This window comes from Ursus americanus, chromosome 14 (genome assembly GCF_024610735.1).
Source record: "Ursus americanus isolate L20-20 chromosome 14, mUrsAme1.1.p, whole genome shotgun sequence".
NCBI classification, from domain to species: Eukaryota; Metazoa; Chordata; class Mammalia; order Carnivora; family Ursidae; genus Ursus; species Ursus americanus.
Window position 1 is genome coordinate 39,642,521 of NC_142140.1, and position 24,342 is coordinate 39,666,862.

Sequence of the window (24,342 nt, forward strand, 5' to 3'; positions counted from 1 at the left end):
CGTGGATGGCTTCTGTACCAGTGGGGATCTGTTGCTCCTGTTTCCAGAAACTCAGTTCCCAGCAGCACTGAACTCCTGGCTGTGTGCCAAACCAATATGAGAGGCCTTAGTGCTGATTTTAATTACTACTGGGTAATTACCAGGTGGAGCTTAACCATCCCAAATGCCTTGGAGGTTCCCAAGCCTACAGCTCATCACTTTCTGTCTGGACCCAGAAAGGAGAGGCCGGATTCTGCCCTATGCCCACTGGGCCTTTCGTCAACACTGTGACCCAGGACAATCACCTTTTTCTATTCCCTTCGATCTGGTGTGGGTGAAGGGGGCAACTTGAGAAATAGCCTAGCCTCTCCAGTTCACCTATGCCCCCTCCCTAGGGGCAAAGGATAACAGTGCCTTGTAGTCTGCTCAGCACCACCAGTATGGACCCAGGGTGGAGTGTGGGAAGAGAAGAGGTGTGAAGAATCCTGGTGGGAGTGCTCAAGAGAAGGAAGAGACACAGGTGGTTTCTGCTCTGTTCCTTATTCCAGTTTCTCAGGGTACATGTTTGGCCTAGTGACTCTTCCAGGCTTATTTCTCTGCCTGTGGCTCCCAAATTACTATGTCACTGAAACTCCTACCATTTACCACGCCTATCCCGTTTGACGTATCACAGACCTCCTGCCAGACTTCTGAGGGCCCTATCATCATGCCACCATTCCACCCCCGGACCAGGGTGGTCCTGACTTTTTACCAACCCTTTGCTCTTGCTGTCCTCTATGTTCAGATGGCTTTTCTCAAGATTTTCCTGTAGTCGGATCTTGTCCAGGCCTCGGAGTCAGCTTGAATGTCACCCCCTAAAGTGGGCGCTCTTGCTCTCCACAGCAGCCAGAGCCACACTGAGGTTGTAATGTGTGTGCCAGGCGTGTATCTAACTCTAGGCTGTGTCCCTGGAGCCTACCAAGTGTTGGCAAACAGGAGGCTCGTAGCGAATGTTGAAACAATATGGGAAAGGTTGTCGGGACTAGGTGGGAAGCACTGACGACTCCCTTCAGCGGGTAGACCACTCATTCCCGCGATTCTACCCCGGACCGCACAAAACCGGCGGGCGGCCCAGCGGCGCACGCGCACTGGGGGCCGGCGGTCGGCGGGGGCGCGCACGCCCGCAGCCCCGTGCGTCACAACCCGGGCTTCTGCCCCGCCCGTCCCGCTTGCCCGCTCGTGGGTCCCCGCGGCGGCGGCGGCTGCCCAGTGACAGCGGCGGCGGCACCAGGCCGGCCGGAGTATCTTAGGGTCGTGCAGCCCGAAAACGCACACCCGGCCGAAGGGCGGCGCGGCGCAAGGAAGGCCAGAGCCGGGTCGCCCGTGAGGAGACCTCGCGGGTGCCGAGCGAGAGGCCGGCGTGAGGGAGCGCGGAGGCAGTGGCCGCCGGCGGCCCGGACCCGCCTGTCCTCGCGGCCGCCGCCGGCATGAGCCACATCCAGATCCCGCCGGGGCTCACGGAGCTGCTGCAGGGGTACACGGTGGAGGTGCTGCGGCAGCAGCCGCCCGACCTCGTCGACTTCGCGGTAGACTACTTCACCCGCCTGCGCGAGGCCCGCTCGCAACCCGCCAGCCCGCCTGCCGCCCCTCCTTCCGGCTCCCAGGCTCTGGAGCTCGGCCCTGGCCTGGTTGCCGACGCGAAGGCGGACACCGAGTCGGAGGACGACGAGGACCTGGATGGTAGGCGGCGGGCTGGGCCGACGTTCGCGGTGGGGGGACGAAGGGGCGGTGCAGGGGTCTCCAGCGGTCTAGAGGGGCTGCGGGGACCGACCATACTGGGCCGGGACCTTGGAGCTCTCGAGCGGAGTTTGTCGGGGTTCCCCGTGTCGGGGTTTCCCGAGCCGCGGGCGTGAGCCCAGCGTGCGCCACTTCCCAGCTGAGCTCGGGGGTTCTCCGAGCCCGGGAGCGCACGGAGTGAGTTGTCGGATTAAGCCTGGGAGAAAACGTGCGCGCCTTCAGCCCGCGTGGTGGCGCGGAGCCCACGTCGGCCTCGCCTCTGCTGGGGGACCCTTCGCCGCGTTTGGTTCCGAAGACAAGGACGTTTACAACCACCGACTCATCTTTAATAACCAGGACGGTAACTTTGTTTGGAAATCATTCATTTTGTGAAAAGTTATGGTGGAAACTTTAAGCACAGGCAAAAGTAGTGTGAGAATAGTTGAAACGAACCCCTATATGTCATCATCCACATTCAACAGTTTAAATATCTGTCACAGTCACAAATGTTTCATCTCTCCTTTTTTTCTTTGCTTTGCTGAAGTATTTTAAAGGAAATCCCAGTCAGGTTATTTCACCTCTGCATAACTGGACATGGATTTCTTAAAATAGTCTTACTATTTCTTAAAATTTCTTAAAATATTTCTTAAAATATATGTAATATATATTTCAACTTCGCTAAAACGATTGGATCAAATTTGGTGAGGGTAAACGGTAACTTGTTGAGCATATAGGGTGCAGGGGAAAAAAACGAGTAACCATTTCTATATCTGATTTAAGCAAGGTTGTCAAAAAACAGTCCCATTTTCCTTGGTTGCTTCAACATAGGCTTTGTCAATTAACAATAGAATTATCCTACTTTTCAACCGCCAAAATTTAACAAAACGATGAAAACAGAGACAAAGTTAGAGACTTAGTGTTATTAGAGCGTACTGGAAAAAAACACAGAGTAGTTCTGAGTCGAATCCACATTCAGATCCGCTAACAAGGAGTTAATCATTGGTCATTGCTGTTGGAGGTTGTAAGCTTCAGTGTTGTGGACAGCTTCCCATAGTTTATTCACTGTCAACAGTAGAAATGGTTCTCAGTGTTTCTTTGACTTTTTGCACATTCAGTTATGAGATTTTCACCTTAAGCCTAGAAATCAAATTGGTATTTTCCAAATCTCTTCTACAGATTTGCTCTGTGGTCTAAGACAAGTGGTTAAACCTGTTTGATTTCAGATTCGCTTATCTTTAAAATGGGGACAGTGACAGTGATCTCCCAGGGATAAATGTGTCTCAAAAAGTTTTATTTCAGGAGTGACTGCTACATTTATTTCACTGTCATATCTATAAATCACAAATGCTTTGTGAAATTTTTGTGTACACATATTAGTATTTTAGAAATTAATCCTAGATGAGTAAAATGGAGTTTACAGGTTTTGTGTTATATCTACATTCTTTGTCATCTTTGATATCTTCTTCAAAATTGAGTTGACTTAAATCTTTGTAACCGTGTGCTTTATTTTATTGGCATGTAAATATTTGTTGTTTATGTCTCTAACGTGGCTGTGCTACGTATAATTATAGAAATCAACACAAGGTGAACTTCTATTTACAGATAATAGACTAAAAATACATTGCACACAATGAGATACCACTTCACACCCATGAGGATGGCTATTACGGAAAAAAAAATTGCAAGTGTCAGTAAGAATGTAGAGAAGTGGGAGCCTTTGTTCATTGCTGGCGGGAATGTAAAATGGTCTAGCTGCTGTAGAAAACAATTTGGTGGGTCCTCAAAAAGTTAAATATAGAATTACCGTATGATTGAGCAATTTCACAGCTATGTATATGTCCCAAAGAATTGAAAGTGGGGAGTCAAACATATAGTTACATGCCAGTGTTCACTGCAACATTATTCATGATAGCCAAAAGGTGGAAACAACCCATGTCCCATCAGCAGATGAATGGATAAATAAATTGTGGTATATACATACCATGAAATGCTATTCATCCTTTAAAAGGAATAAAATTCTAATACATGCTACAACGTGGATGAACCACAAACACATTATGCTAGTGCAATATGCCAGACACCAAAAGACAAATCCATGATTCCACTTACATGAGGTACCCGAAATAGGTAAATTCATAGAGACAGAAAGTAGGATAGAGGTTAACTGGAGCTGGTAATGGAGTGTTATTGTTTAATGGGTGTAGAGTTTCTGTTTGGGATGATAAAAAAGTTCTGAAATTGGATAGGGGTGACGGTTGCACAACACTGTGGATGTACTTAATGCCACGAGCTGTACACTTAAATGGTTAAAATGGTAAGTTTTATGTATATTTTATCACAATTTTTAAAAAGACAAGAAAAATATACATTACATATTCAGTGATTAGGAACATTAGAGTAATAAGCCCAGAATACCTAAAATAAGAACTAGGATGTGTAGAGTTGGATCTGTTTTTAGCAAGGGAGATTTTGTTTAGTATGGCTAACCACCAGTTCAGTTTGTAAAATTGTATGCTATTTGAAACACTCAAATAAGTTACTAGCAGTTATTGGTTTTTTTTTTTTAAGATTTTATTTATTTATTTGACAGAGATAGAGACAGCCAGAGAGAGAGGGAACACAAGCAGGGGGAGTGGGAGAGGAAGAAGCAGGCTCATAGTGGAGGAGCCTGACGTGGGGCTCGATCCCGTAACGCCGGGATCACGCCCTGAGCCGAAGGCAGACGCTTAACCCCTGTGCTACCCAGGCGCCCCTGTTATTGGTTTTAGTAACAATGTTTCGATGTCAAACAGCACACCAAGTATGAAGTATGGTAATGAGTATTTAATTCTTGGAAAAGCCTGAAGACTTCAGACTTATTATTAATAAGTTACTGTAACTGCATCCTCATGAGAACAATAAATTGGCATCCAGACTTGATTCACTTCTGTACTTACTATAAAACATTTATACCTGTGGATCTCCCAGCATATATATGTATACATACACATATACATATATACATACATATGTATATATGTATATATATATATATATATACATATATATATATATTAATAGCTTTGTGGACTATAACTCACATACTATATAATTCACTCATTTAAATGTATAATTCAGTGGTTTTTTTATATTCACAGATATGTGCAACCATCACCACAATTTTAGAACAATCAAATTTCATCACCCCCAAAACAACCTCATACACTAGCCATCAATGCCAATTCCCCTCTAATGTGCTTTCTGTTTATAGATTTGCCTATTGTGGACATTTCATATAAATAGAATCATATAGTATATGGTCTTTTTCTCCTGGCTTCTTTTGCTTAGCATAATGTTTTCAAAGTTCATCAGTGTTGTAGCATATATTAATATGTTACTCCTTTTTGTTGCTGAGTACTATTCCATGTATGGATATACGGATTTTGTTTATCCACTCATCAGCTGATGGACATTTAGGTTGTTTTCACTTTTTAGCCATTATGAATAATGTTGCTATGAATATTCATGTGTACAGGTTTTCATGTGGATGTATGTTTTCATTTCTCTTTGGTATGTATATGTAGGAGGAGAATTGTTTGACCATGTGGTAACTCTATTTTTAACCTTTTGAGGAACTGCCAGATTGTTTTCCAAAAATGGCTGCACCATTTTACATTCTAACCGGCAGTGTATTAAGGGTTCTAGGGATGCCTAGGGTGGCTCAGTTGGTTAAGCGCCTGACTCTTGATTTTAGCTCAGGTCTTGATCTCAGGGTTGTGAGTTCAGGCCCTCTGTTGGGCTCCATGCTGGGTATGGAGTCTACTTAAACAAACAAACAAACAAAAACAAACAAAAAAACCCCTCTTAATTCTGTTCCACTGACCTGTGTATCTGTTTGTGTGCCACTACTACACCGTCTTGATTGCTATACTATAGATTTGTACTAATTTTGGAATCAGCAAGTATGAATTCTCCAGCCTTGTTCTTTCTCAAAATTGTTTTGGCTTTCGGGGTTCCTTGAATTTCCATATGAATTTTAGGATTAATTTGTCAATATCTACAAGGAGGGCAACTGAGATTTTGATAGAGATTGCATTGAATTTGTAGATTAATTTGGAGAGTATTGCCATCTTAACATTATTCGTCTGATCTATGAATATGGGATGTCTTTCCATTTGTTTAGATCTTCTTTAATTCCTAAATTAAAGAATAACAATGTTTTGTAGTTTTCAGATATAGGTTTTACACTTCTTTTGTTAAATTTATTCCTAAGTAATTCATTCCTTTTGATGCTATTGTAAATGGAATTGTTTCCTAACTTTCATTTTCAGATTGCTCATTGCAAGTGTATAGAAACTGTTAAGTTTTTAAAATATTGATCTTGTGTCTTGCAACCTTGCTGAACTTATTTATTCTAGTGGTTTTTAAAGTGGATTCCTTAGGAATTTTCCCCAGCATTTTTTACTGCACAGTGTATACCACATAACATAGGAGTTGGCCCAAACAGCATTAGCAGAACTTTTTTGGAACTGCTTAATAGTAATATTCCTGCAGTTCGCATAGCTGGATCTCTCAGCAGGATTTTGACACTGTTGAACCACCCTCTCCTGAAATTCTCTCTCTCTTGGCATTTGTGTCTTCATTCCCTTGGCCCTCCATCCACCACTTGGTCTCCTCTCTGCCCTTCAAATGATGGTTCATGATCTCTAGAATTTAGTATGTTACCTTTTCAGCTTCAGTGAGCAACTGTCTTCCTGAGCTTTTTTATTGCCTTGAACCCGGACCTTCAAAATAAAAACTATAGCTTCAAAACGTTCTCTGCTGATACACATACCTGTTTATGCTTATTTTGCCAGCTGGTCATCTCTTATTCATCTCTCAAACTCATATGCCTAAAATTGATATTGTTAGCTTATTTGTCACATTGCTGTTTCCTCCAAGTTTTTTAGCTATAAACCTAGGAATCAGTCTTTCTCTGTGTCTCTCACTCTCTTATTTTATTCTCGGGGCTCTCTCATCTTTCCTTCCCCACTGTTCCTGTCTTGGGATTGGCTTTTATTGCTTCTCAGGTGTATGCAGCTGAGCGTCTGTGGGCTTTCCACTCATCTCTCCTCCACCCCATCCATTCTCTACACTATCACTTAAATCACCCTTCTCCCTCCTACCCCTCCCTGTTTAAATTGTGGTAAAATATACATAATGTAAAATTTGCCATTTTAACCTTTTTTTAAAAGATTTTGTTTTTAAGTAATCTCTACCCAATGAAGGGCTCAAACTTTACAACCCTGAGATCAAGAGTTGTATGCTCCATCAGCTGAGCCAGCCAGGTGCCCCCCTTTTTAACCATTTTTAGTATAAATTCAGTGGCATTAAATACATTAAATACATTTACAATATAACCACTTTGCTTACTTTTCTTTTCTTTTCTTCAAATAAGCTTTATGCCCAACATGGGGCTTGAACTCATGACCCCAAGATCAAGAGTCAGTATGAATTTTGTGATCAGCTTTTCCATATCTGTAAGAAAGCCTGTTTTCTTAAATTTTTATCATCAGAGTGTTGATTGTGAAGGTATACAACTACAACTGATTTTTGTGTGTTGATCTTGTACCCTGCAACCTGTGGATTCTTCAGGGTTTTCTATATATAAGATCATGTAATCTGTGAATAGTTTTATTTGTTCCTTTTCAATCTGATTGCCTTTATTTATTTATTTATTTTAAAGATTTTATTTATTTATCTGACAGAGAGAGAGACAGTCAGCGAGAGAGGGAATACAAGCAGAGGGAGTGGGAGAGGAAGAAGCAGGCTCCCAGTGGAGGAGCCTGATGCGGGGCTCGATCCCAGAACGCCGGGATCACGCCCTGAGCCAAAGGCAGACGCTTAACAACTGAGCCACCCAGGCGCCCCTGCCTTTATTTATTTTTCTTGCTGCTGTGGCTAGGACTTCCAGTACTATGCTGAATAGAAGTGACTAAAGTGGGCATCCTTGGGGCTCGTGGGTGGCTCATTTGGTTAAGGATCTGCCTTTGGCTCAGGTCATGATCCTGGGGTCCTGGGATCCAGCCCCCTGTCAGGCTCCCTGCTCAGCAGGGAGTCTGCTTCTCCCTTTCCCTTTCCCACTCCCCCTCTCCCTGTTCATGCCCCCTCTCTCTCTCTCTCAAATTAATAAAAATTTTAAAAAGTATAAAGTGTGCATCCTTGTCTTTTTCCTCATCTGGGGAGAAAGTTTTCAGTCTTTTACCATTGAGTAAGATGTTAGTTGTGGGTTTTTTATAAATGCTCTTCACCATGTTGAGGAAATTCTCTTTATTTAAAAAAATTATTTATTTATTTGAGAAAGAGAGAGAGAGAGCACAAGTGGGGTGGGGAGAAGCAGACTCCCTGCTGAGCAGGGAGCCTGATCTGTGGCTTGATCCCAGGACCCTGAGATCATGACCTGAGCTGAAAGCAGATGCCTAACTGACTGAGCCACCACCCAGGTGCCCTGAGGAAATTCCCTTTAATTCCTAGTTGTTGAGTGATTTTATCATGAAAGGGTGTTGGATTTTGTCAAATGCTTTTTGTGCATCAATTGAAATGATCATGTGGCTTTTTCCCTTCATTCTTTTAATGTGGTATATTACACTGATTGATTTTTGTATGTTGAACCACCCTTGCATTCTTGGGATAAATCCCGCTCGATCATGGTATAAATTATAATCCTTTTAATGTGCTGCTGGATGTAGTTTGCTGCTTTTTGTTGTCATGATTTTTTGCTGGATTTTGTAAATCAAGTGAATATATTATATTCTATTTAATTATTCTCTTTTAGGTTGCCTCCAGTTGTTTGCTTGAATGAACTTATTTTATGTATATGGGTTGTTTTTTTTTAAACAATTGATAATTTTTTTTTCCTTAAGATTTTATTTAGTTGAGAGAAAGTGAGAGAGTGAGCAAGAGTGCACAAGCTGGGGGAACTGCAGAGGGAGAGGGAGAAGCCAGCTCCCCACTGAGCAGAGAGCCTGACCCAGGATACTGGGATCTGAAGGCAGATGCTTAGCCAACTGAGCCAGCCAGGTACCCCAACAATGGATAGTTTATGAAAGTAGTTAATTTAAGTATCTGCAGTGGTGACTTCAACCTTGATTCCTGGCTCGGTGCTGACGGAAGTAATCTGTTTAACAATCTCAGGACTGTGCAAGTTAGTGAGTTACTTGTAGATCCTTATCTGAAAAAGATCCCAAGTGTTAGTACCTTCACCACGAAGAGTAAAAAGTCTTTTTGTTGGTTTGTTTTGATGGGTTTTTTTTGCGGGGGAGGGGGAGTAGGGGCAGAGGAGGGGGGAGAGATTGAGATTGAGAGAGAGAGAGAGAGAATCTTAAGTAGGTTCTACGCCTAATGTGGAGCCCAACATGGGGCTTGATCTCACGACCCTGAAATCATGACCTGAGCCCAAATCAAGACCTGGACGCTTAACCATCTGAGCCATCCAGGCGCCCCAAGGAGTTTTCTTTTTTCTTTTTTTTTTTTTTTTTTTAAGATTTTATTTATTTATTCGACAGAGATAGAGACAGCCAGCGAGAGAGGGAACACAAACAGGGGGAGTGGGAGAGGAAGAAGCAGGCTCATAGCGGAGGAGCCCGATGTGGGGCTCGATCCCATAACACTGGGATCACGCCCTGAGCCGAAGGCAGACGCTTAACCGCTGTGCCACCCAGGCGCCCCCCCAAGGAGTTTTCTAAGCAGTGATTCACAGAGTCTTGTTAGGCACCTGACTGGTCCTTTCATTTTGAGATTCTTTTCCTTTGCTCCTCTCATCAAGGCAGCATACACTTTCTTCAGAGATTTTATGTTCCGGCTAGTTAGGGTTAATTCTGGTTTGGTGAATCGCTACCTCTGGTTCCAGGGGTGACTTTCTGTTGTATTTAAGAGTCATGGATGCAGTTCAGCTTCCTGACAGAATTGTTCCTCAGGGAGGGCCGCTAGCAGGGAGTCAGGAGTAGGAGCCGGCACCCCAAGCTCCACTGCAGTTGTGACCACATCGACCTCAAAGAGTGCACAGCCTTTTAAACATTTTTGGCTTATTCTCCTAGAATATATTGCTAGGAATAGAACTATTTTGTCAAAATGTACTTTTCTTTGTTATTTAATAAGTACTATGTAATCATATGCTTTTCAGAAGGATTGTGCTGATCAGTATACACCGTCACCAACAACATATGTGAATACAAAATTTGTACGTTTGAAAACACAAGGTATTAAAATTCTTTAAAACGTAGTAATTTTTGGAAAAATTTTCTCAATGTTTTAATTTCGATTTTATTCATTTTAGGAAGGTTGAACCTTTATCTTCATCTCATGTCTGCTTACATTCCATGTAGGGTTGTATACTTGAGATACTTATTTTGATTGAGTTGATAAGAATTATTGACTCCTTGCTTTTGGAAGGTGAGGGAGAGAGGAAAGTCAGGGTTTACTCCTCACACTCCTCCTGGGGTGAACCTGGTATTTTTCTTGGAATACTAGAGGGATAATGCTGTTAATAAAGATACTAGATAAAGGAAAGCTGTCGTTTCTCTGCTCCCAGCACTTCTAACACTACCTGGAGTTAATGCAGACCACACAGGTTAAGGGCTCAGTCCCACAAAATGGGACCCTACTTCAGAGGCTAATCATAAGTCCCAGCCTCCTATACTTCTAACTGACCATCTGTAAGTTGGGGGTTTCCACAACCCCCTCCTGGAGTTTGATAATTTGCTAGAATGGTTCACACAACTTAGGAAAGCACTTTACTTACTGTTACAATTTAATATGAAGGATACAACTCAGGAACAGCCAAATGGAAGAGATGCATAGGGCAAGGTATGTGGGAAGGGGCGCAGAGCTCCCATGCCCTCTCTGAGCGTACCACCCTCCCAGCACCTCAGTGTGTTCAATCTGGAAGCTCTGAACCCATTTATTTAGAGTTTTCTGCAGTTCTATTATGTAGGCACGGTTGATTAAATCGTTGGTAATTGGTGATGAGCTCAATTCCCAGCCCTTCTCCCCTCCCTGGAGGTCAAGGGGCTGAAAGTTCCAATCACCTGGTTGGTTCCTCTGGTAACCAGCCCCCATCCTCCTTATTAGCTTAAGCTTGGGTATGGTTGAAAGGGGCTTATTAGGAATAACAAGATACTCCTCTCAGTCACTCAGGAAATTCTAAGGGTTTTAAGGAGCTCTGTGCCAGGAACCAGTGCCAGAGGCCAAAGATATATTTCTTATTATATCACAATATCATACTCAGAATTGTTAAGATTAATCTTTCTTCCTCCCCTCCCTTTCTTCCTCCACTTCCTTCCCATCTTCTTCCCTCCCTGCTCCCCGACTTTTTTTTCTTAAATTAAGGGGAAGACAGAGTTGGATCTGTTGCATCAATTTGATAGGTTTGCAGGGTGGCCAGGTAGAAATAGCCATGGTAACAACAGCCTGGAACTGGGAGGCAGGTCAAGACTGAAAGAGAGGTGTGGGGAGCCATCAGTGTGGTATGGAAGTGGATGAGGCTATCCATGTTGGAGAAAATAAGACTGTGACATGATCCTGGGGACCTCTGACATTCTGGGTTTAAAAAGTATGGGTAAATGCCAAGACTTCAGATTAGGATGGGGATGAGAGTAGTTTCTGATTGTTTTCCCCCCTCACTCTTACGTTCATCCTTTTCAAGTTCTATGAAATACTGCCTCCAATTATTTACCTCTGCTATACTAGCTTTGATTCCATATGTTTGATAAATCTTATGTTTTGCTTTCTTTTTCTCTTTTTGTAATTGAGATATAACACATAAAATTTACCCTTTTAAAGAATACAATTCAGTGGTTTTTAGTACATTCACAAAGTTGTGCAACCATCACTGCTATGTAATTCCAGAACATTTTCTTTTTTTCTATTTTGGTGCAAAATGGTGATTTTATTTAAGTATGGGGACAGGACCCATGAGCAGAAAGAGCTGCTGCCAGAACATTTTCAATACCCCCAAAAGAACCCCTGTACCCATTATTGTCACTCCTCATCCCTCTTTCTCACCCTGGCAGCCAGCAATCTATTTTCTGTCTGTACGGATTTTCTTATTTGGGACACTTCATGTACATAGAATTATATGTGTTCTTTTGCTCCTGGCTTCTTTTACTTAGCATGATGTTTTCAAGGTTTATCCATATTATAACATCTATCAGTACTTCATTCCCTTTTATGGCCAAATGCTATTCCACTATATGAATATTGCATTCTCTTTATCCATTCATCAAATTACCTATTTTGAGGTGTTTCTACTTTTTGACTGTGATGAATAATGCTACTGTGAACATTTGTGTTAAAAATTTTGTGTGAACATACTTTTCCCCCCAGTTTTTTTGAGATACTTTTGACATATAACATTCTATGACTTTAAGATATACAGTGTAATGATTTGATACATGATGTATTGTGAAATGATTACCACAGTAAGTTTGGTTAACATCCATCAATCACCTCATAATTAACTTTTTTCTTGTGATGAGAACTTTAAAGATTTACTCTTTTAGCAACTTTCAAATGTATAATTACAGTATTGTTACCTGTAGTCCCCACGATGTACATTACATACCCAAATTACATCACATAAAATTTTGTGTGAACACAAGTTTTGAAATGCTTTGAGTGTATATGTAGGAGCAAATTTGCTGGGTTGTATGACAACTCTGTGTTTAACTTTTTGAGGAACTGCCAGACTTTTACAAAGTGGCTGCACAATTTGACATTCCCATTAGGAATGTGTGAGGGTTCCAGTTTATCCACATCCTCACTAACATTTGTTATTGTCTTTTGTTGTTGTTGTTGTCATTGTCTTTTTTTAAAAAACATTTTATTGAATGAAATTCACGTATCATTAAATTCATCGTTTTATTTTATTTAAAAAATATTTAAATAATGTCTACACCCAACATGGGGCTCAAACTCACAACCCCGAGATCAAGAGTCACCCTCTCTTCTGACTGAGCCAGCCAGGCATCTCTAAAAGTCATCATTTTCAAGTGAACAATTAAGGGGTGGAGTGCCTGCGTGGCTTAGTTGGTTAAGCGTTTGCCTTAGGTCGTGATCTTGGGGTCCCGGGATAGATCCTTCCTCAGGCTCCTTGCTCAGTGGGGAGTCTGCTTCTCCCTCACCCTCTCCCTCTGTTCCTCTCCCCCCACTCATGCTTTCTCTCTCTCAAGTAAGTAAATAAATAATAAAGTGAACAATTAGTGGCATTTAATACACTGACAATATTTTATAATCACCTCTGTCTAGTTCTGAAACATTTCCATCACTCCCAAGTAAAACCCTTCACCCATTAAGCAGCTTCTCCCTATTCCCTCCCCTGCTTCCTCCCACCCCTGACAACCACCAGTCTGCACTCTGTCTCTATGGATTTGCTTATTTTGGACATTTCGTACACGTGGAGTCGTATAGTATGTGATCTTTTGTGTCTGCCCCTTACTCTCAGCTTTGTGTTTTCAAGGTTCATCTGTATTGTAGCATGTATCAATACTTCATTCTTTTTTTATTGCTGAGTAGTATTCTATCATATTACATGTATGTATGTATGATGTATATGTGTGTATATATATGCAAATATATATACATGTATATTGTGATTTGTTTTTCCATTAATCAGTTGGTGGGCATTGGGCATTTTCCACCTTTTGGCTATTGTGACTAGTGCTGCTGTTGCATACCTGTGCATTTACTTGTTTGAATACCTGTTTTCAGTTCTTTCGGTATATACCCATAAGTAGAATTGTGGGGTCATGGCAATTCTGAGCTTAGCTTTTTGAGAGGGGCCAAACTTTTTTCCACAGTGGCTTAACCATTTTACCTTCTTGCCGGTATACTCGGATTTCATTTTCTCCATGTCATTGCCCACAGTTGTCTTTTTTATTATTGCCATCCTAGTGGGTGTGAAGTGTATCTTATTATGGTTTTCATTTGCATTTCCCTAATGACTAATAATGTTTCTTGTGTTTGTCCATTTGTATATCTTCTTTGGGGAAATGTCTGTTTAGGTCCTTTGTCCATTTTAAAAACTGGGTTGTCTTTGTTGTTGAGATGTAAGAGATTTTTACATATTTCAGATACTGGTACCTTATCCAGTATGTGATTTGCAAATGTTTTTTTCCTATTTTTTGAGTTGTCCTTTTACATTCTTGGAAAATACAAGTTTTAAATTCTGATAAAGTTCAGTTTGTCTATTTTTTTTCTTTTGTTGCTGTGCTTTGAGTGTCATACCCAGTATGCTTTTTCTGGGTCCCGACCCTAGCTCTCCTCTTGTGCTTGGACAACCACGGTAGTTTCTTATCTCAGACATCTTACTTCTCTGGTCCATTTTCCACCTAGTAGCCAGAGAGATTTTTTATTTTTATTTTTAAAGATTTTATTAATTTATTTGACAGAGAGGGAGAGAGAGAGCACAAGCAGGGGGAGTGGCAGGCTGAGGGAGTGGGAGAAGCAGGCTCCCCGCTAAGCAGGGAGCCCAATGCAGGACTCGTTCCCAGGACTCTGGGATCATGACCTGAGCCGAAGGCAGACGTCTTAACTGACTGAGCCACCCATGCGCCCCTGAGAGATTTTTAAAAATGGAGATGAGATCACATCATTCTTCAATTTAAATCCCCTCATTGCAAGTGGAATGAAATCCACGTTTCTTCTGTGGTCTACACAATCCTGTAGGATTTGGTCCCTGTCTTTTTCTCTACTTCTCTCTCTAGCCCTACCTACCCCTCCTTGGTTGCTAAGCTTGTTTCTACACTAGCCTCGCTCTCTCTCCTCAAGTACTTTGTGATTGTGGCTGGCCCTTCCTGTATCTTTCTCCCCTGGCTTTGACCAGCTGGCTCTTCTTTTAGGACCCAGCTTCAGATAGGCTTTTGCAGGTGCCCTGCTTAGAGTGGGTGTCTCTGTTGAGGTTTAATGGCACCCAGGTGGTTACATTAGAGCTCTGTAAGATCTGGAATTCTCATTTGGTTTTTGTTGTTTCTCCTTCAATAGGATCGAAGCCCCTTGAGAATGGGAAGCTTTCTGTCTTATTCTTTGTCTCCAGTGCTTAGCTTACACCTGGCGCATAGTGGATACTTAAAAAGCTCTTGTTGAGTAAATGAGTGAGTGTATGACGGCGAGCTGATTTTGGAGACTGATATCATAGAGTGTGAGAGCCCAGAGATGGGAGCTACAGAAGGGACCGGTCAGTCAGTGGTGTTGGAAGCAATGGAGAGGTCAGCAGTGGTAAGGCCAGTGTTCAAGTGGTTGCGCTGAGCTGTAATTTTCAGGATGTTGTGTGCTGGTCTCAGCCTGGTGTTAACAAGTATTGTGGTTAGACTGGCTCTTGTGCTTTTTATTATGATTGCAAGACACCCTTCAGCAATAACCATCAGGAAACTTTGAAAGAATAAAGGTTTAAGAAAAAAAAAGAATAAAGGTTTCTTATTTACAGGACCTGGAAATTACACAGCACACGTGGAACTACACAGCAAGAACGTGTGGGGTGAGGGCAGAGTGCGTGAGCACAAGCCTGAGAACAAGAGCGCAGGAGCACACACAGGCCTGGGGTTCTCCTTTTATTGGAGTTGAAGGTGGGGCCTAGGGTTTGAAGGTGGGGTCTAGGGTTTGAAGGTGGGGCCTAGGGTTTGGGGCCTTTCTCTTTATTGATGAATTTAAAACATAAGAGGGGGAATTTAAAGCATGGGAAGAGAAAAGAAAAAGTGGGCGAAAGGACCATTTAGCAAAGTCAACCAAGATCTCTAAAACAAAGGAGCCTCAGTGACGGGAGGCAGCTTGGGCTCTTTATCTAATCAAGTGGCTAGCAATGTGTTTATTCAAGATAGCCCTCTTGAAGTAGCTGCCTCTTTGAAGTGAATGCCTCTTTTACTCAATGTTTAAGTCAGTCACTTGCATTTCAAAAAAAACCCCAAAACTGCTTACACTGTACTTAACACTGGATAGAGCTCCAGTGGGGTTGTGGTGGAAGAGGTCAGGTGGCATTCAGGCAGGGCTGAATGTGTGTGTGTGTGTGTGTGTGTGTGTGTGTGTGGTGTGGTGTGGTGTGTGTGAGGGAGGGTGGCTGCAGATGGTGCAGGTGAGGAATGGGGACTATATTTTGAAGAAGAAAGGACCCAGTGAAAGCTTGAAGGAGAGGTGGCAGTGAGGGAGGTTTTTGTTTTTGTTTTTGTTTTTGTTAAGATACGGTCACCCCTAGCACGTTCCTATGAGGAGGAAGAGGAGCCAGAGGAGAGGTAGCCACTGATGCAGCAAGGCCCTCAGGCTGGCTCGGTGAGAACAGGGAGAAAGTGGGGACACCTCATATTCAGAGACTGGAAGGGAGTGCTATTTACCTTCCCTGTTATTTAATTTAAAGAGTAATTTAAGGTTTTACTTCAAGGCCTTGTCTTTTACAAGTTGAATCTCAGAGGTGAATGTTTAAGCTAAGGGAAAATTATCTCTTTGAAACAGGTTATTGATTTTTCTAGCTTATCTGTCTGTTGGCTATTTTGAATGCCATAGATCCATGAGAAAGAAATAAATGCATTTAAAAAAAAAGAAACAAATGCATTTTAAAGATTTTTATAATGCAGACCTTTTTTGGGGAAGGATCCTTTTTTTTTTTTAAATCAACTTTTTGGGGTGCCTGGGTGGCTCAGTTGGTTGGGTGTCTACCTTCAGCTCAGGTCATGATCTTGGGGTCCTGGGATCAAGTCCCACATTGGGCTTCCTGCTCAATGGGGAGTCTGTGTCTCCCTTTCCTTCTCCCTCTCTCCATCTCCCCCACTTGTGTGCTCTCTCTCTTTTTCAAATAAATAAATAAAATCTTTTAAAAAAATACCAACTTCGGGCGCCTCAGTGGCTCAGTTGTTTAAGCATCTTCCTTTGGCTCAGGTCATGATCCCAGGGTCCTGGGGTCAGGTCCTGCATCGGGTTCCCTGCTCAGTGGGGAGCCTGCTTCTCCCTCTTCTCCCCACTTGTGTTCTCTCTCGCTATCTCTGTCTCTTTCTCTCAAATAAATAAATAAAAATCTTAAAATTAATGCCAACTTCTTTTTACAAAATCTTTTATCTAGAAATTAATGAAAAGGCAACTTATTGGAACCTCTTTCAAGTCTCAAAACTTCACTATCTGATGAGAGATGATGAGCTATTTCTGGATGACTTTATTTGTTGGAATTTTCCATTTGTTGCTGTTAGAAACTTCTTACTCTGTTAAAAAAAGTGAAAGAAAATAAAAGGTCACTATTATGAAAATATTTAGGAAGCAATTATGGTAACGAGGGAATCACTAACTTTTACATTTCTAGAAATAGCCAGGGGGCGCCTGGGTGGTGTAGCGGGTTAAGCGTCCAACTCTTGGTTTTGGCTGGGGTCATGATCTCAGGGTCTCAGGGTCGTGAGATCGAGCCCACACTGGCTCCATGCTCCGTGTGAGTCTGCTCGAGATTCTCTCTCCCTCTGCCCCTCCCACTTGTGCTCTCTCTTTCTCTAAAATTAAAAAAAAAAATAGAAAAAGACATAGCCAAATACTCAAAATTAACAATTAAATGATTGAATTATTCTTGGATTAGTTTTTTTAATGGAGATATTTAATTGAGAGTGCTGAAGATTGCCTGCTTTTTCCCCAGTCTTCTGATTCTTACTATTCAAATTTAGATAAAGAATGATGTCCCTCAGTGATCTGCTCACACACTGATTTTATTACAGAAAAGAGCAAGACAGTCTCCAACTAGAAAAGTGAGGTACACAGTACCGTGACTCCCACACTGCTCCTCCTCTGCCTAGTCCTCCTCTTTGAGACTGACATTCATCACATCGTAATGAACGTGTCTGTGACTCTGGTGAGACTCCTGGGGCCTATATTCCTTGGTGGGAATGGGGGCTCATCAGCTTCCTGGGTGTGAGAATGTGGGGTTACTGCTCCTCAGGGACCCAGCTCTTCACTTGTGCAGCTAAAAGATATGCGGCCCTCTTCCTTCTTCCAAGCTTTTACAGTAAAATTGAGAACCTATTGCCCTTTTTGAAAACAGCTATGAGAATGAGTTGCGTGAAAGAAATAATTTTCCAAATACAAGGGAAAAGGTGGGCTCTCTTTGTATGGTGGCCCTTACTAAGAAAATATGATTATTTAAAAAAAAAAACAAAAAACGAGGGGTGCCTGGGTGGCACAGTCGGTTAAGCGTCCAACTCTTGGTTTCAGCTCAGGTCATGATCTCAGGGTCCTGGGATCAAGCCCTACGTCGGGTCTGCTTCTTCCTTTCCCTCCGCCCCTCCCACTGCTCGTGCTGTCTCTCTCTCTCTCTCTTTCTCTCTCTCTCTCTCTCTCGCTGTCTTGCTCGCTCAGTCTTTCAAGTAAATCAAATCTTTAAAAAATAAAATAAAATTAGAGGATGCTTATTCACAGAACACAAAAGATCTCTTTTAATACAAAAAACTGAACTTTGCCTAATGCATGTTTAGTAACCTATGGGCTGTCTTTGAAATGCCCTCATTTGAAGGACCAAATACGTTGGAGGATACAAGTGCATAATATGTAGGCAAGGACAGGTTGGGCATATTTGCCCATTTCGGAGACTGAGGAGCTTGTTTTTGTCATCTTTGGTGCAGAACATCCTTAGTTTACAGTTCTGTTGAAGGATGAGTTATTATTTCAAGATTAAATGTTTCCTTAGTAAAAATGGATCGAGGCTTTCTCTTCAAATAAAAAGCAACTTGAAGGAAAATAATAGGGAAAACATTTTTCTCATTCAGTCTTTTTGTAATAATTTTAGATGATGTGGCTCCAGACCGAAATAGGTGTTGGCACAGCTATTTTTTGTCTCTAGAAACAGGTGGTCTGATAGGGACTGTTCTTGTATATTGTATCTTCCCAATAAATTCTTCTCATGTCATTTTTCCTGTTAAGTGTAAAATTTAGTTTATGATTCTTTGGAGTTAAAAAAGGTGGGAGTGTTCAGAGCTGGGTAACTAAAACTTTTAGCTTGTATTATTTATTTTGCATTTGAAGTTCCACTTAAATGAATTTAAGATCTAAAAATAAATGGCTTGAATTTTTCTCAGTCCAAGCCCTGATACCTGGCTGGGAATTTGTCAGCAACAGTTTTAAGATGTGATACCCCATAAGATTTGTGTGTGAAGACAATGACTAATGATGTTGAAATTTGTATAAAGATTTTTTGGCTAAGCCAGTGGCTGGAGAATTATTTTTCCTTTTGCAATGTTATAATTAAGCACTTTTGTTTTTTGAGACATCCAGTATTTTTAAAGAAAAGTAAAATGATGATTAGAGGATTTGTTTCATACTGTAAATAGACATACTTGTCACCTTTTTGTTCTTGATGGCTCTTTTGGGAAAGATTGTTGAGGTTTTTTTGTTTGGGGACTCCGTTACTTTTAACAAGGAGGTGATCTGTCTTGCCATTACTGGGCCAATGCTCAAGTAATGGATTTTTCAAATGACAAAAGAGGAACCCCATCTGGTTCGTGATGTTAAGGGTTTTTTCCCCTAACAATCACTAGATAACAGTTGGAGTATAGTTAAATTTAATTCATAAAAAATCATTTTTTGTTTTATATTTTAGAGCTCGAGAGGGAGGGAGGGACAGAGGGAGAAAGAGAATCTTAAGCACGCTCCATGCCCATAGTGGAGCCCAATCCGGGACCCAATCTCATGACTCTGAGATCAGGACCTGAGCCAAAATCAAGAGGCGGACACTTAACCAACTGAGACATTCAGGCTCCCCAATGCATAAAAAATTTAAAAAATGGTGTGTAGTTTAGTAGATGAGTGCTATCTGAAATGCTATTAAGTGAGAATGGATTTTAGTGCTCCGAAATGAGTGGACATCAGTGGTCTTAGATACCTTTTTTTATGTTTGTCTTCATTTTTGTAAGTTGGCTGGGATTTTAGCAGTTTGTTTTGTTGCATAAGAAAGAATGTGTCTGGCCTTTGTGCCTTCCAAAAATCTTAGAATTTCCCAAGCAATAGGGGTGTCTTCTTATTCACGAGTCCCTTGGATCCCACCTGAGTTAGTGTTCATGAGATAATTCAGAATGGGCCCTGGTCACCAGAAAGACCAACCATATAATTAGAGGATTGGGACTTTGAGCCAGTCTGACTTCTGGGGGGGAAAAGTGGATCTGGAGTTGAGTTTAATCATGTGGCCATGATTCAGTCATGCCTATGGAATGAAACCCCCCCAAAAATCTTTGAACACCAAAGCTTGGTGGAGCTTCCTTTTTGGTGAACACATTTATGTGCTAGGAGAGTGACGTGCCCTGACTCCATGAGTAGAGGGAATGGAAAACTCTGTGTTTAGGACCCTTCTAAACCATAACCTTTGTGTTTCTTCATTTGGCTAATCCTGATTTGTATCCTTTATAATAAAATTGTAAGTATCGTGTTTTCTGGGGTTCTGTGAGTTGTTCTAGCAAATCAAACCTGAGGAGTTGTGGGAACCTCTAAATTTGTAGTCAGTTGGTCAGAACTTTGAATGGTGTGGGGACTCCCAAAGTGCAGCTGGCATCTGAAGTAAGGGCGGTCTTACTGGGGACCAGGTCCTTTAACTGTGACTATGATGCTGCTCTGGGTGGTTATCCTCAGAATTGTAGTGAATTACACCAATTGGTGTCAGATGGGGTGCCTGGGTGGCTCAGTTATTAAGCGTCTGCCTTCAGCTCAGGGCATGATCCCGGAGTTCTGGGATCGAGCCCCACATCAGGCTCCTCCACTGGGAGGCTGCTTCTGCCTCTCCCACTCCCCCTGCTTGTGTTCCCTCTCTCGCTGGCTGTCTCTCTCTGTCAAGTAAATAAATAAAATCTTAAAAAAAAAAAAAGAATAGTTTTATATTCCTGTTTTAATTCTACTTAAATTGGTGGCCAGATGTGAGTTGGTGATCAGTAAGGGGACTTGGCTTTTAGTCCTTTCCAGCCTGGATAATAGGAAATAATTCATTCAGTCCATTTATATTTAGTGTCTATATGTGCCAAGGTCTGTACTAAACAAAAGGCGGCAGGAAAGGCCCTATCCCTCTTCCTTAGGAGCTTTGAGTGTGATACAGTAGACACATGGAGTTTTTGTGTGCCGTGAGAGAGAAGGAGTGCTCAGCCCCTGGAAGGGAGCTGTCTTCTTTGAGTCTTGGACAACGGGACTGGGTTAGAGATGGATCTTTTTTAGGGGGTACTTTAGGAGCAGAGAGATGTCACACCTACTAGTTAGTGTACGCGGGGGCAGGGGTTGTGGGTGGCAGTGGTTATTTCAGAATAAGTGACTATGTTTAGTGGTTGGATGTACGTGTTAGGGCAGTGTTTTGTAAACAGTGTGTAAATGAACCATCTGTATCAGAATCACCCTGCCCACTGGTTCCCCTTTCCCCACACAGAAATGCTGGTTTTCTTTTTTAGTTTTTTTTTTTTTATGATGGAAAATGTTAATTATTGACAATAGTAAGAAGAATAGCGTAATAAACCCATCTACTCATCACCCAACCTCATGGTAGTGATACCATGGCAACCACCTCTGATTTATAGTGTTTGCCAGTTTCCCTTGGGAGTATTTACCCATATATTTACCTTGCTAATTTCAAGCTACCAACACAATTTCATTGAACAAGGAGTTGGGGAAAGATTCTTAGGATCAGTTTTCCTGATCTGGTGCAAGCTTGTGTCAGCTCATGAGTCATTTGCACTCAGACCACCTTCCTCCCAGATTATTAAATAAAATACTAGAAAAAATAAAATTCTAGAAATAATTTTACCTATAAATGTTTAAGCTTATATTTTTAAGGATTAGTTTTAACAATATACCCAAATATACCCAAAACTTTTATTACATCTAAAATAATGAATAATAACTCCTTAGTATCAAATACTCAATCTGTGTTCAAACTTCACACATCTCCAAATGAGGTCCATAGTTACATTTGGCTGCTTTATCTCTCTCTCTCTCTCTTTTTTAAGATGTTATGTATTTGACAGAGAGCACGAGCCAGGGAGTGGCAGGCAGAAGGAGGGGGAGAAGCAGGCTCCCCGCTGAGCAGGGAGCCCGATGTGGACTTGATCCCAGGACCCTGAGATCATGACCTGAGCCGAAGGAAGACATTTAACCAACGGGGCCACCCAGGCACCCCTGGCTGCTTTATCTCTTAAGTCTCTTTTAAACTATAGAATTTCTCTCTCTCTCTCTCTCTACTCCCTCATTCTCTCTCTTTTTCTTTTGAAGCTTATTTGTTCAAGAAAGTATATTTTATAGATTTTTTTCACAGTCTGGAGTTTGCAGATTGTATCCCCATGATATTTGCATCGAGTTTCTCTCTCTCATTTTTTCTCTAAATTCATAATTATCACTAGAGCAGTGGTTACCAAAGTGAAGTTCCAGGATCAGCAACATCAGCCTGGGAAACTTGTTGGAAATACAGGTTCTTGCTCTTACTCCAGGCCTGTTGAATCAGAAACCCTGAGGGTGGGGCCCTACAATCTGTATTTTTTAAAAGATTGTGTTTATGAGAGAAAGAGAGCAAGAGAGAGAGAGCACGCAAGTGAGAGCACGAGGAGGGAAGGGGCAGAGGGAGAGGGAGAAGCAGGCTCCCTACTGAGTAGGGAGCCTGACATGGGGCTCCATCCCAGGACCCTGGGATCATGACCTGAGCCGAAGGCAGACACTTAACCCACTGAGCCATGCAGGCGCCCCTGCAATCTGTATTTCAACCAGTCCTCCTGATGATTCTGATGCACACTGTAGTTTGAGAACCATTGCTATGTGGGCTTGATCAGATTCAGGTTTGTTCCCCACCTGCTACCCCCCACCACCTCCACCAATTATTTCATAACTTTTGATGTGTTTTGTATTAGAAGGCACATAAAGCTAACTGGTCTTCTCATTTATGATGCTGATGATCATGTTGATTGTTGCCTAGATTATATTCATTAATTCACCAAGGTTTCAGATGGCATTAATTCTATCATTCTTTCTTCATTGCCTATTGGAATGCTTCTGTAAAGAAAAACTTCCTCTCATTAGCTCTTAGGTCACCCAGCAGAATAGTTTGTTCAGGAAAGACAGGATGAATGCTTGAGTCTTTCCTTTTATTTACTTCTTTTTGGAATAATAAGTTGGTTTTCTAGTAATCTCCAAAGGTGACCAATGAAGTCTTTTAAAAAATACCATTATAAAGTCAAGGATTTAATTGTATTTGGTGTTTTAGTCCCTTGCCATTTGTTCTTATTTGATGCTCATATTATCCCATCTTTGTGTAATGGGAACGTGTTTAAGTTTCCTCTAATTTCTTTTGACCTGATCCTAGTAGTAGTTTCTATCATCCGTGATTTCTGGTAGATTTCTCAGTCTCGTTACATGTTTAGCTCCAGACCAGGAATCAACAATTTCTTCAAGGAGGCCTGTTTCCCTTTAGGCAAAAATGGTGAAGACCATAATCTGGATGGTAGGGGTGCTCATTGCTACTGGGGTTAGTCATACGTCCAATTCAAATTCAGGACTGTACTGCTCTTATTTAACCTAATGTATGTCTTTTCTCTAAAGCCAGAAAATTGCATTGTTCAATAATATAATTACTCATTTTCTTAACCCATAATGCACATACAACAGTCTGAGAATCATGAGACTAGCAGTATGATGTTTGAAAACTGTTTAAGATTTTCCTGAGTTCTTACTATCTTTAGGATAATATCCCGCTAGGATATCCGGTTCAGGTCTCTTGAAGTAGTTATTTGTGTGGCTCTCCTCTCAGGTCATTAGACAGTTAATTTACTTTATGATTTGGGGATTACTTTTTCAAATTATTTTTGTAATTATATTTTGTAATTCAAAGTTAAATCTACAAAATAAGGTACATTCCTTGAAGTTTGGTTTCAACCCTTAAAGCCTCCACTTCATTCCTTGCCTCCCCTGTAGCAATGTTTTTGAGCCTTGGGAGCTTTTAAAAACAACAACAACAACTGATGCTCAGACTTCATATCCAAGCAATTAATTCATAGCTTGGGAGGGGAATTGAAAGAGAGCGAGACCCAAGCATCAGTCATTTTTACAAGATTTCAGGTGATTCTCGTGGATAACTAAAGCTAAGGACAACTGATGTTTAATTTTTTAATGATATATTGTTCCTTTAAAATGTGTGTGTGCATGTTTGTGCACATGCACAGATGGAGTACATCTATTTTGGTTCCTCGCTCCCTCCTTCCCTCCTTCTTCCTTCCTTCCTTCCGTCCCTCTTTCCTTCCTTTTGAGTATAGTTGGCATACAATGTTATATTAGTTTCAGGTGTACAACAATGCTTCCACAAGTTTATACGTTATGCCGTGCTTACCACAAGTGTAGCTAGCATCTGTCACCATACAGCGCTATTACAGTACCCTTGCCTGTATTCCCTGTGCTGTACCTTGTATTTCCGTGACTTATTCATTCCCTAACTGGAAGCCTCTGTCTCCCACTCCCCTTCATCCATTTTGTCCATCCCCCGCCCTCCTCCACTCTGGCAACCATCAGTTTGTTTTCTGTATTTACAGGTCTGGTTTTGCTTTTTGTTTTTTTATTCATTTGTTTTATTAGATTTCACATATGAGTGAAATCATATGGTATTTGTCTTTTTCAGTCTGACTTATTTCTCTC

General features: G+C 41.6%; 1 protein-coding gene across 1 annotated transcript in view; it reads left to right on the forward strand.

The window, feature by feature from the left end:
- Window positions 1-1,161: 1,161 nt before the first annotated feature.
- Window positions 1,162-24,342, forward strand: part of PRKAR2A (protein kinase cAMP-dependent type II regulatory subunit alpha) — a 90,952-nt gene continuing 67,771 nt past the window's right edge. Inside the window, exon 1 of the mRNA XM_045778886.2 lies at window positions 1,162-1,698. Coding sequence (XP_045634842.2) covers window positions 1,446-1,698 — 253 coding nt within the window. The 5' untranslated portion in view covers window positions 1,162-1,445. The remainder of the gene's footprint in view (window positions 1,699-24,342) is intronic.